The sequence below is a fragment of the Elephas maximus genome, chromosome 25, assembly GCF_024166365.1.
Source record: "Elephas maximus indicus isolate mEleMax1 chromosome 25, mEleMax1 primary haplotype, whole genome shotgun sequence".
Classification (NCBI taxonomy): domain Eukaryota; kingdom Metazoa; phylum Chordata; class Mammalia; order Proboscidea; family Elephantidae; genus Elephas; species Elephas maximus.
This window is the reverse complement of record NC_064843.1, coordinates 27,993,397-28,006,869: the sequence shown is the minus strand read 5'-3', so window position 1 is coordinate 28,006,869 and position 13,473 is coordinate 27,993,397. Positions and strand designations below refer to the sequence as shown.

The window sequence follows — 13,473 nt, the reverse complement described above, 5'->3', positions numbered from 1 at the left end:
GTAACTTGCCCTAGGGAGCAGACATGCAGGGGATTAGCAGGTCTGTTCCATCAACTCCTCTAAGTTTCTCTCCATGTCCTGTGAGCTCACATGGCCCCTTAGTTCACTGCCTTCATCTGTCTGATGAGCACCATCCTTACTGTTTGAAGACTTTGGGGTTTTGGGAAGAACATCTACCTGGATGGCTCTTTCCCTTCCACCTCCCAGCTGTCTGGGATGGTTCCTCTGCAGCATTTCAAATTTCTTCTTCCATCAGGCTCTTCTTACTATGACACAGGGATGAATGCACCTTGCTAGGCCCACCTCCCTCTGTGGGGATAGAGTTCCCCAATCCCCACCTTTGCAGGCAGTGCTTCCTAGCTGGCTCCACTGCAGGACCTACTGCTCTGCCTGCATGGTACCAGGAGCTGAATGACTTTTCTGGGATGAACTGCTTTCGTTCCTCACTGCAACTTCTCCACAGTACGGCATTAAACCTTAACAGGATCAGCAAGAGCCAGGATTGAGAAAAGAAAAGAAAAAGAAGGGAGGGGGAGAGTAATAGACTCAGTCTCTCCATGTTCTACCTAGTTTCTGTCCATCGCTTCCTACATGTCTGAGGAGTAAGTTCAGATAGATTACTTCTGTAAGACAACACTTGATATACACTATCAGGTTGAATTCTACTGCATTTATACAACTCACAAATAGAACCTTTTTATCAAAACATCTCTCTACCCTATCCTTACTGAAATACAGTGACTACAGAAGCATATAAAGTAATAACAGTCATGATGAGAACCGCTCCTGACTGCAAGTTGCCCCACAGCTAGGGTTGTCAAGGGCCCTCAACACTCTCCTTTTTTGCTTCTATAAATATTAAAACCATTAGCAACGCCCACTGGATAGAAACAGAAAGAAGAAAACATGGCCCCAGGTAATCTCAAAGCAAAGTCCAAATACGATACTTCTGGTGTTTAGGGATTCCTGTCTCAGGTGTCCTCTGGAAATGACAGACACCATATAAGGCTAGAGTAAACTGCAGATATGAGAAAGGCAAAGGGAGGCTGACTGGCAATTCCACGTATAAACTATGACTTTCTGACAGCTTTCAAACGGAGGCCAAAACCCTGGTGGCCTCATTCCCTGAACTCTTCGAGACTCCCACAGGATTCTATAGCTTTGGACACACTAATTAACAAAACTAAGGTGCAACAAATCAAAGAGACCACAAGGTATTATTAATATGATTAGCAAGTAAAAGAGAACCACTCAAATGTATGAGCATTATGGCCAAGAATGGGATTCTGGGTAAATGTTCTAGTCTATACCTATTGCATCAAGCCTGTCAAAGTAACTGACACTCATTCTGCAACTACTGCTTAAGGTAAAGAAATGACTGTTTTAAAAGTAATTTTATAACACTATTGGAAAAGCTATTGGTTAAGTGCTACGGCTGCTAACCAAAAGGTCGGCAGTTTGAATCCGCCAGGCCCTCCTTGGAAACTCTATGGGGCAGTTCTACTCTGTCCTCTAGGGTCGCTATGAGTTGGAAACGACTCGACGGCAGTGTTTTTTTTTTTTTTTTGGAAAAGAAAAAACTAACTAAAAAACTCACTAAAAGCTGTGATTCTAAGAAACTGCTTTCTCCTTTATTTCACTTTAGATGACCTGACTGAATTGTCCTTATTGTATTTGCCTATTCCATCATCTAGGTAACTGATCCTGATGGGGTAGGGAACACGATCCTCTTGAGGCACAGGTAGGTTTGGTCAGTTCCATAAACAGGTACTTTATGTCCATTCTTTAACACTGAGACCTAAGGTTGGCTTGATATACCTGGCTGGAGCTCCTTCAAAAGCTTTATCAGCTGCTTCTCCCAGTATTTCAGCTTTTAGGTAGTACAACATCCGGACTCGCAAAAGTACCCTATGAAAGGCAAACAGATTAATGCAAACAAATTAGAAGCCATTAGTTGCCTGTGAACCACCATTTTCAGGTTGACACAGGGAAATACTGGGCATTCCCATGTAGTTAGCGGAACGAAGTCACAAATGAGAAAGTACCAGAGAAACAGAAGACTATCTACCAATGGCAGTGATACTGTGATTCTCCCAGTTTTACACAAGGAGATATGCATGTCATCAGTCATGTTAGGCCACCCATGAGCCACAGGTGGCAGGAGAAACAGGCACGGCTCCTCCTGATCCCCAAAAGAGTACTTGCCCTCCCTTCCATATGGCCACACAGACCTCTCAGGCAGAGCTGGCTTCCAAGAGGCTAGTTACCAATTTATTAGTTTAGTGAAGATGGTGTTTTCAAGTAGTTTGACTTGTACATAGTTCGATGAATATTTAAAACACAGTCATCTTTTTCATGGCAATACCGCCAGAGAATAATGATGTGGTCTCTCTTGGGGTGCTCAATTCACTGTGATTCAACATAGACTACACTCAGGCTCCATGAGAATATACCAAACATACCTGACACAAAATATTTGTTTGGCAATTACTACGTGCCCTGCACCATGCTGGGTACTGGGAAGTATACAGCAAAAGTAAACAATTCAATCCCTGTTCTTGAGAAGCCCAGAGTAGCCTAGTTGGGAAACAAGACCAATGGCTGAACAGTCAGAACACAGAAGAGGACGGTGGGGATCCAGAGACCAGGGGGGCTCAGTGTATGCAAAAACAGGGAGAGCACAGAAAAGCTGACCACTTTCAAAGGGACGGTTCATATTCAAGGCTAAGATGCAATGAAGTTTAGAAAAGTACTTGTAATTTGTTCAAACCTGTCAAAAATTAAGACTAGTCTTTAAAAAAGTAAGCCCATTTACACATACTTATATATGAGCTGATCGCCAGATAAATTGTTTTTAAAAAGGAGCACACACAGTGTGTACAGTATATCATTTGAAGAGAGACAAAAGTAGTCTGTGCATTCACACATGTTGCTACATGCACAGACTATTTCTGAAAGAACAGGTGACAGTGGTTGCCTATGAAGAAGAAAATAGGAATTGGGGGTAGAAGGAATACTTATTTTCACAAAAAATTTTAAACACATATATGCATTACCTGGAACCCTGGTGGCGCAGCGGTCAAGAGCTCGGGTACTAGCCACAAGGTTGGCAGTTTGCATCCACCAGCCTCTCCCTGGAAGCCCTATCAGGCAGTTCTACTTTGCCCTATAGGATTGCTATGAGTCGGAACTGACTCGATGGCAATGGGTTTGGCTTTTGGCTTTTGGTTTCTGCAGTACCTATTCAGAAGAAGTTCAAGGTGCCTCTGTGAAAGCATAATCTCTATTATAGCTGGGTAGAAAGTACTACTGAGGGCTCAACTTAGAGCGAAAGCACATGAAGTTGGAACTTTTGGGTTGGAAAGAACCCTTGCCTTTCTCGTGTAACATTCCTTACCTCAGCTGTCAAGCAACACATATAATTTTGAAATTTGTTTTAAAGCCTAGAGAATAAGAACTGTTTAAGCATGTGCAACCTTTGCTGATCCTGACACTTAGCTGGGAGTAGCTGCCAGCCTCCTTAGTAAGGACTGGAACAAAGGTATGTTAGGTGCAGAATGTCCGAGTCCTGCCTTCTGAGATCAAGCTCAGAGTAAGGCTTCCCTGAAGATGTAAGACAGAGAGCTGTTTCTGCTTCTCTAAAGAGAAGCGAATGTGCTGAAGTTTAGTAATATCTGTAGCATGAGAGAAGACAATTTAAAGCCAACAGTATTCACGTATTCTCCAAATGAAAAGCCAATCAGTTCAGAGGACAGATGGACAATTCCTCAGAGAGCCACCTTCCCCTGGAGTAAGATGATGATCTCAGTTGGTGTCTGAACTCAAAGGGAAGGAAAACAGGAACAATCCAAACAAAACAACCCAGTAATATTTTGGGTCACGGTATCTATTTTCTTTTCTTTCAAATTCTAGCAAGTGCACTCATCATAAATGTACAATTTAGTGAATTTCCTCAAGCTTAACAAACACACAAGTGTACCCAGCACTCAGATCAGGAAACAGAAATTTACACCAGGATCCCCCTGTTGTCTCTGCCAGTCACCATGCCCTGTGCCCAAGGATAACCACTATCCTGCCCTCTAACAGGTTTAGATTAGTTTTGAACCAACTGCTTTCTCACTTTTTCTGTTTTTGGATCTTTAGAAGGCAAATTCTTATCTCTAAACAATATACTACTACTCGTGGCTTACTTTGGTAAGCGCTTGGTTGCTAACTGTACGGTTGGTGGTTCAAACCCATGGTGGCTCCATGGGGGAAAAGATCTGGCAGTCTCCTCCTGTAAAGATTACAGCCTAGGAAACCCTATGGGGCAGTTCTACTCTGTCCTATAGGGTTGCTGTGAGTCGGAATTGACTTGACAACACGCACTAACAGCAACTACTAAAACAGTTCCTTGAGTGCTTACTATGTACCGGACATGTATTAATTAGCTCACTAAATCCTCACAGCAATGTTAAGTGGTAGGAACTATTACTATTCTCATTTCATAAATGAAGGGAAGAGTTAAGTAATTTGCACTAGCTCACACTGCTGATAGGTGATTGGACCAGGATTCAAACCCAGACAGTCTTGACATCAGATGCTGTCTTAACCTTTACCTAATATTGAAGTGAGTAAATTTGCTAATTAACGGAGCCCACAATTCCCAGAAATTAGAGTCTTCGGCCTATATCTAATTAATAAATACCCTTCTTAGATTCTCTTCCTTCCTTCCATCATCCATTTAACAAACACCTAATGAACAGGGCCCCTCTGAAGCTCATAGTCCTGTTACGCTGTTGAGATTCTGGCCTGTTTTCTCCTGCGCCTCAGGACAGAACTAGGACTCAAGATCATATGGTGGTAGTTTCAAGGAGGCAGGTTTTAGGTTCAATATATAGAAGGATAATTAGTTAGAATTACCTAATAATTAAATGAACCTTGCTGAGAAATCATAAACTCCCATCATTAGGAGGCTCAACTAGAGGCTGGAAGATTCCCTGCCAGGGACATGTCTAAGGAATTCCCACAGTGAGTGGGAGGAGCTACAAAGTCCCTGCCAGCTCTGAGTCTCTTGATCTTACTGAACCAGAACTAAAGTGGCTATTGATCTCCATTATATTCAATATAATAAAACAACAATCAGCATCCTTAAAACGCATTATTCTTTGATTCCCAGGGTGTAGCACACGCTCAGGAAAGGTCCTGGGGAGCTGGTTAGAAGTTTTTAAGGAATTCCCTCAAAGGTCAAAACTTGGTTCTGCTCATCTCTGATCATCTCTGCAGGTGTCCCATGAAGTACTGTCGGCCCTCTCCAACTCAGGCCTGTTTCAGGACTGCAGGCTACATGATGCTATAACTACCAAGGCAAAACCCAAGTCTCTTGTTCTGCTCTTCATCTTTTAGTGAACATAACTATTCTATCATGGTTACAAGCACTGCCATTCTCCCAGCCTGTAAGACTACAACCATGGAGTTGCCTGCTTTTTATAGTCCTCATCACATATGCGGATTCTTCCTTAATCATACCTCACACACTTGACTCTTTTTCTCCCATTTCCACAATTAACACCCCAATCTAGGTCCTCATAATCTGAAGCTGAAAAATGATAGCGCTCTGCTAGTTGGCCAATCAGCTCAGGGTTCATCTTACTTCATCCTGTACTGTTGCCAGGTTACTTTGTCTCCAAAACAGAATTCCATGTCTCGTTCCTCACTTGTTCAAGAAACACGGCTGCTTAACATCTGCAATTAAACCCTCAGTTAGTCTGGCATACAAGGTCTTTCATGGTGAGTTCTCTTACCTAGCTAGGTTCTTCCTTCTGTTCCCCACATGGTGACTTGGATTTAGTCACAAATGTGCTATTGGGTTCTGGCCCAGTCAGGCACTCTGTGCATATTGGGAGGTCTTGGCCTTCCTTCCCTCTACTGTCAACAGGGTGTGCCCTCTAAATCTCAATTTAAGACCTACTGCCTCCAAAGAGCTTGTACTTGTGTGTACAGTGGTTTTAATTACGGTATTGAGCATGAGACCGATCTTCAAATATTTAGTGAAGTCAAGAGAAAGAGCAGACTTTATCTGTAGAAAGAAAACCAAAACAAAACAACCCAATAAAACCTAAAGAACCATTAAGATGATGTTATACGAAGGCAGGAAAAACCTAACAAATAGTTTTCTTAAATAAAAACATCTTAACTTGTAAGGCAATGAACTCTTTATTCCCAGAAGAGTCCAAGCAGTGGTCTTCTCACCACCTACCAGGAATGCCGGAAAGGTAATTCTTACACAGCCTAGGAAGCTGGATTAGATAGTTTCATTTTAATTTTATGGGTTGGGCTCTGGGTGGGTGGGTGCTGGGTTTAGATACAGTGAACAATGATGCAAATATTGTGTAAACTTGTGATTGTTCTGCAGCTGATTGCTTTCTCTGTGACTAAACTTCCCAAGAACAGTGTTTCATTTTTTCATTTTTTTTTTGTTGCCTCTCCCTCCCCCTTAAGCTGTTAGCCTAGGGATATCAAGAATACCATCTCCAGCACTTATCAAATGACTGGAGGTCACGAATGGTAACAGTAAACCGGAAGAGGAAGCAAGTGGCATGAATTCTGACCCGGCTTAGATCACATCTCTCGTCTTTTCCAGACCCTACAGAGTAGTACACAAGCATCTGGAGAAGTTCCCAGGAGGCAGGACAGATGGTGCATGCGGCTGCCACCAGGGCATGGGGGACCGGCACACTCACTTGTTGCAGTGCTGTTTGAGGTGTTTCTTATAGCCATCATCATGCAAGACCACCTCAGGGTTGCAGGTGGCCAGCCAGTCTGCATTCTTTAATTCTGGGAGTAGTAGCTGATTCTTCGTCTTCTTCCCCTTCCTTCCTCTAGGGACTGGAGCAGATAACCCTGAAACGGAAAGGTAGTGTAGGGCAAGTAAATAAGCCAAGGTAGATTAAGCATGGGTGCTAGGACAAAGCTGGGCTGGGGTTGCAAAGAGGCAGCCAGGCTGCGTATGGTAGACCCTGGAAAACAGACGCCCTCCACCCACCGCCTCAGTCTACCAGGTGGTGGTGAAGGGATGAGCTTGGTTCCCTACTTAGTACACCACAGGATCGCTCAGTCAACCAGTAAGAATTTACCAAGGACCCAGTGAGGAAACCAGAAAGATGCAAAGTAGTCTGTGCCCTTCAGGAACTTATAATCTAGCTAGGGAAAAAGGGAACACTTGGCCTAAAACCTGAAAGTGGGCTTTGGCGAAGCACAGAGAAGGAGAAATACAGTATAAGAAAAGGCACAGACAGAGGACGGACTGGAAGGAACAGTGAGATGCGAAAGGCAAGTCAGAACACATGGTGTGGGCCTCCAGTTCAGAGGAGGTATCCTTGTGGCACTCAGGTTAGTGGGCAGGACAGGCATGTGCACAAACTTTAAGAGGGCCCAAGTGTACTTAAAATATCACAGGTAACACTGGATGGAAAGTTCTGGCCATCACCACCCTTTCCCACAGGTAATATTCTGAAATATCTCTGAGAAAGAGAAATCCCTCAAAGCACAGCAACATGGACAAACACACAAAGAGGAGATGAAAAGTGCATAAGAATTTGTGTGGCCTAGTCTGGTCCTGGCACCTCTCACCTGAGTGGTTCTGGAGTGTCTGGGCCTGCCCATCTTTGGTAGGTGTGATCAATTCCCAAATGAAACTCTTGATCTTCTCATCCCCCTTGTAATGCTTGACACAGTACACCAGCAGGGCACGGCAAATCATCTCCATGTCTTTCTCATTCAGATGCCACTTGAATCGCCCGTGAGTCAGGATGTCCTTCCACCGGCCCCAGCTGCAGAGTGGAAATAGAGAAGGGCACTGGAGAAAGGAAGGCCATGTATGCATCCTCAACACAACAGGACAAACGAGAGACTCTGTTGTGTCTATTAACTGCTCTGAGAGCTTTGGTCTGAAAGGCCACTGAGGACCACATGCCTGCAGGATACCAAGTGTTTGCTAAAGTGACCTGGACATTAGACACTGAGAGCTTCATATAGGCACTAGAATGTTAAGAAGAGAGGGGCTAAAATATTGGGAGCTGGGAATAATTGGAGTTAAAACATGGCCCAGCTGCAGGATTCTAAAGCAACGGTGAGCTCACGGAAGCTAAACTTTCTATTTCTACCAGAGCCCGAGCACTGCACGAATCACGTCTTAACTGCAGCATCTGTTGCACTGATTCCTTGTACATCCCTGGGGTGGGGGAAGCAGGAAATCAGTACCGGGGAGCAAATTAGTAACAGAGATTTGCTGTGACAGAAAAATGAGAAAATCATGGCATGTCTACAATATTGGAGCGGAATGCAGAATGCCCGAGGTGGAATTCTGGACAGAAGGCACAGTCTTCTCTTGCTCCAACAGATCCCCCACCAGCCTCATAGCTCCAGAGGTGACTCGAGAAACACAACAGACAAATCCCAGGGACTGAAAAGCAAAAAAACAGCAAAGCCAATACCCACCCAAAGATGAGCAGGTTCTTCTCCACCCGGAAGCACTCGGCTCGGAGGTAGCGCCTGGTTTTGTCATTGAGGCGCCTTGATCTCGTGGGCCTTTCATCGGAGTCACTGTCTAACTCTGAAAACTCCATGAGTTCATCCTCCTCAAAGGAGTTGTAGTGTTTGGTCTGCTTCCTCACACGAGGCCGGTCGATCACCAGGCTTTCCTAGAAACACAGAGGACTGCTGGAGAGAAAGCCCCTCTTCTCTCTATCCTTCTCACAATGCACAAACAGATTAGGCTGCCATTCCTCGGGACACCTGGGAAAGAACCAGGCCTCTGCCTCATGCTCCAGCATGAAAGGCTCTTCCCAGCACACCTGCTGTGTCCATGAAAACAGGACAAGCAGAGGGGATTCTCTGGGACTTGCTAAAGTTGGCGTGTCCCCCAGCCCCCAGTGCTGTCAGCCACCATCTGCTGCTCCTGTAGTTACTCTAACACGGGGATGGGCAGGCAAGGCCCCCCAGTGCCCAGAGTGGCGGGCTGCTCTTGCCAGGAAGGGCTGGAGTAAGGAACCCCAGCTGTTATGCCCAGCATGCAGAGAGCAGTCTGAGCTGAGAAGACAGGACAAGTCAGAGAATTCCATCTGCTCAGCAACCTCCCAAAGACAAATACACATTTCTGCTGCTTCATTATCTGCCCTCCACTGGCACCTTTTATCTTTTACTGAAAACACAATCCCTAGCTCAGGGATCCCGGTCATTCCAGTGACTCCCGTGGCCACACTCATTGTCTCTTTTCTAGTCTCCATCTTTCCTGCTTCTCCCCCACCCTGCTATACCTCTTCTGAAAGCTGGGCTAAACTCCTGCATAATCCTCTAAGCTGCCCAGGTAACAAATTTCTAGTGTCCTTTCCGCTTCAGTCATCTTGCTTCCCACCTTGGGGTGCTGCAACTGCTTCTAACTGCCTACAGGGCAAGAGCTTTTTCTTCCCCATTTCTCACCCACAGAGTAACATCTTGATTGTGACACTGTAAAAACACTTAGAATAAGTCACTAAAGGGGGCTGCCGAATCTTCTTGAGAGAGGAAAACAACATTCCTATTTAGAGAACAGAGCTGGAGGAAGTGACCTCTGGCAGGCCTACGGAAGAGTAGGCATGGTGACTGCTGGTTACTGAACCAGCTAGGGACAAGCAAGGACTGTCCCTATGGTTGGGGGTCCAGGAGAGCTCTACACTCACCGGTAAAAGTCAGGCAGAAAGCGATGTGCACTCATTCTGAAGTCAGGTGATGGGTCAGAGATGGAAGGCAGGGGGGACTAACACTGAAGGAGTGCCTCATACTGGGCTAGGCCCTGTGACAGCTATATTCACAAAAGTTATCATGCAACCCCTCAAAACAGGCACAGCCACCTAACTATTTTTACATGAAAAACTGACCTTCAGTGAGGTCAAGTAACTTGCCCAAAGGTGTACAGCTAGTCTGCGGCAGAGCCAGTATTCAAACTCTTGTTTCACTGTAAAACCCATCCTCTTTCTCCTATTCAGAAACAGGAAAGCCTGAGACACTGAAAGAAGAAAGGTTAAGCCGAGAGACTTCTCTCCAACATGCTCCTTTCTTCTTCTTCCAATTATTTGTCAGAGGTGAGCTTTTCTTCACAGGAAGTATTTAAGTAGAGGTAAAATAGTCATGTGTCAGGGATGTGATGTCAGCTTGAGAAAGAGGGCTGACCTTGATGACCTCTTTGGCCAGCTCCAGTTCTAATTGCCTTTGTCTAATTTCTAGGGTGTCCACTGGACTGTATGTCCCATTAGGTCATTCTTAAATTACACAGTTACCATTTATCAAGTGTGCCGGGTATACTGTACATGCATCATCCTATTTAAGAACCACGACTCAGGAGTAAACAATGATTTGAGGTGCGTGTGAATTTATGGTCATATTAAGACACCAATGACATGTTCAGTGGAATAAAATATTCTTGACATTGTACCTTTTCATTCTTTGCTTCGGTGTCCAGTTCAGCTATTTTAGCCCATTTCTGCCAAAAGTTAGGGTCATCTAAGGAAATATCCGTTCTATTTCCTGAAGCTACAAAGCTAGCCTGTGAAAAAGCCAAGAGTCAATAAATTCTGCTTGAACACAATACAAATAAAGCACCTGTGCTAATTTCAAATGTCCCAGAAACTCAAGTATATCATTCATTTGTATTCAAAACCAAAAGCCCTAACAGAACCTCTAAAATAAGTGTGAAAGCTCAAAGTATTCTTTCCTTTTTTTAAAAGACTGGTTGAGGAAATTGCAATTTAAACCTACAGGACCATTTTTTGGAATTTAAACTTAGAAGCAGGAAGGCAACCCTGGAAGACAATGGCAACGTGTTACTTGGTGTCTAGCTCCCCACGAAAAGGTTAATTCTAAAGACTTCTCTAGATTTAATTTTTGTTTTAGTTCAATAGTCAACAAGTATCTGCTACAGAAAAGGCACTGGGCTGGGCAGGGTGAGGGATAAAGAGACAAGCAGTGCATCACCTGTATTCTCCCTATAAACTAAAGCCCAAAGTGTCTTACTGAAAAACATCCTATATAGGACATCAAACAGAAAATTTAGCAAAGAGGTCACACAGTCTACATAGGAATGGGCAGAGTCTATGAACAGGGAAATTAGAAAGTGATCTGATAAGTGGTTTGATTAACTTCATTCCAAATCTAGTGACCTGACTTGCAAAGGAAAGAGGCACCTAGAGTAGAAGCTGAGAATCTTGAGTAAAATCTTTTTCTACAAAACGTACAGAATACTTGCTTAGTTTGAGGAATGGAGTGTTCACTGGACTTTCAAACTCTCTAATATTGATCAAAAAGTATTCTACAAGGGAATCAAGATGACCATTCAAGGGTTTCAGCGCAGTCCTTGAAAACAGCAATAGTCCAAACTGCAACCGAAGTGTCTATCCTGCCCACCAAAGGTCAGCTCTCAAAGGTTAGGAATGGTGTTTTCTGTCTATAGCTTCTTATTCATTATCCAGAACCCCTCTGAGGACCTGCATCTTCAGAGTGTCACGCAGCCTAGATGCACAGCTGACAATTTCAAGGGCTTGGATTTAGAGAAAGGGAAGCATAGCTAATAAAAGTCAAAGAAGAAACAATTTTTTTTCCCCACCCACCCCCAATAAGGACTCTGGAAAGACGGTTGTCTACCTTGGCAAAAGTCGATCCTTTCCCTTCAGACTGGATGGTGATGGTGTGGGTTCTCCTCTGCAGAATCTGGTCTATATCTTCTTCACAGAACTTGGAGCCTTCGTCTTCCTCATCCATTAAGGCTCCATAAGCACCTTTCCGAAGCAAGTCCTCCACCTCCATTTTTGAGAGCTGCTGCACCTGGACAAGTCACCAAAGGCTACTCACAAAGTGGAAAATGCACAGGAGAAGAACAGCCTCAAATCTGACCTTTATGATTCAGTACACAGTTCTGCCACTAACTGCTATGTCAGAAGAATGAAGGACATAGACAGCAATCTTTAGAATATGATACTCAAGAACTACGGGAGGGTAAGCAGACAATCCTAAACAGGGAGCACCGGAATAAAGCTCAGCACATGACCCAATGGCCCTAACATTCTAGAGGGCATCGGTTATTACCAAATGTCATAAGCCATTAAAACAATGCGCCACTGAAGAGGATACATTCAACTATTTGTTTTTTGTTTTAGTTTGAGTCTGCATCTTTAAAAATCTCCAGATGTACCAAATGAGCTGAAGAATAATGATTTATTCATTATTAAATAAGTACCTTAGTATTGGAAATGATGTCATTTCTTAAAAGAAGCTTGTGCCAAGTGTGATCTCCGCAACTGCTTGTTGAAAACAGGAAATGGGGCTCAAAACACCCTTCCCTGGTTCTAATTAAGAATCTGGTTCTCTTTATAGCAATCACAAGAGGGAATACCATGACTCCCAGCTCTGGTAACTTCAAGAATTATACTCAGCAACATATGCATAGCTAACAGGATACAGACCATCTGGACTAAAGACAATTCATTTAGAAGGTTTTAACTCCCTATCTTTGATGTCCTGATCCTAGAGATTAAGGAGATATTCTGCCCTGCTTGCCTATACTTTAAGATAAAAATCTTAGCTGCAACTTTTAACCCCTCCCAGAGGGTAAGAATATTTTATTAACGGCCATATTTCAGGCTTCTAATTTATTAATTCATTTATTTCACTGAACAACTTTTAATATGCCAAACACTGTTAGAGATCACGGGAAATACGGAGATAAAAAATATCCCACTGTACCCTCACAGAGCTCAAGATCTGGGGTATGAGATAAGGCATGGTAACAATTATATATTTACAGAGTTGCATGTTAAGACCTACTGGCTTCTAATGGGCACCATTCAAAAACTTTGTACTGAAAGGTTCCTGCAAGCTGGACGATCCTACCACATAACTGCTCCTACAGATATCATTTACCCATTTAAAAAACACAAAAACCTGACCTCAAATTATCCTTTTCCATAGGGAATTATCCAACAAAGATGTGAGAGCTAACTCAAAACAGTCCAAGTAATCATGAAACAGCTGCAGGAAGGAAAAGCCCAGAGAGGCCCAGGCTGTGTGACAAATGCTTCTTGAGGTTCCAGAGCAGGTACATCATACTCACGCCATTGGTGCTGCCCTTTCGGTTGATGTCCTGAAGAACAGCCTTGTCTAGACCCAGCTTTAGGCTGGCCTTGTCAAACATTTCCCGCTCGTAGGAGTTCCGAGTAATGAGGCGATACACTTTCACAGCTTTGCTTTGGCCTATCCGGTGACATCGGGCCTGAGCCTGGGAAGGAAGGAACGTCACAACACATTTCACCATCTATAATGGCGGCAGCCCTGGGAATAGGGAAATTCTTAAATATCACGTGATATGAGTGGTGAGTGACCAGCTTTCACATTTATGAGATCATGGGACTGATTTCAGGACAGAATACACTAAAATGTAAGCTGCCTCTTCAGGGTCACTCATTT

The 13,473-nt window shown here is 43.9% G+C and overlaps 1 protein-coding gene across 7 annotated transcripts in view; it reads right to left on the bottom strand.

The window, feature by feature from the left end:
- The window catches only part of CHD6 (chromodomain helicase DNA binding protein 6), a 230,676-nt gene that overhangs the window by 48,988 nt on the left and 168,215 nt on the right, over window positions 1-13,473 (bottom strand). For all 7 annotated transcript variants that reach the window (XM_049869932.1, XM_049869935.1, XM_049869938.1 and 4 more), the window contains 7 exons: window positions 13,121-13,285; window positions 11,656-11,835; window positions 10,451-10,561; window positions 8,479-8,681; window positions 7,612-7,811; window positions 6,723-6,882; window positions 1,819-1,908 (listed from right to left, as the gene is read on the bottom strand). In XM_049869932.1, the coding sequence (XP_049725889.1) occupies window positions 1,819-1,908; window positions 6,723-6,882; window positions 7,612-7,811; window positions 8,479-8,681; window positions 10,451-10,561; window positions 11,656-11,835; window positions 13,121-13,285 (1,109 nt within the window). The remainder of the gene's footprint in view (window positions 1-1,818; window positions 1,909-6,722; window positions 6,883-7,611; window positions 7,812-8,478; window positions 8,682-10,450; window positions 10,562-11,655; window positions 11,836-13,120; window positions 13,286-13,473) is intronic.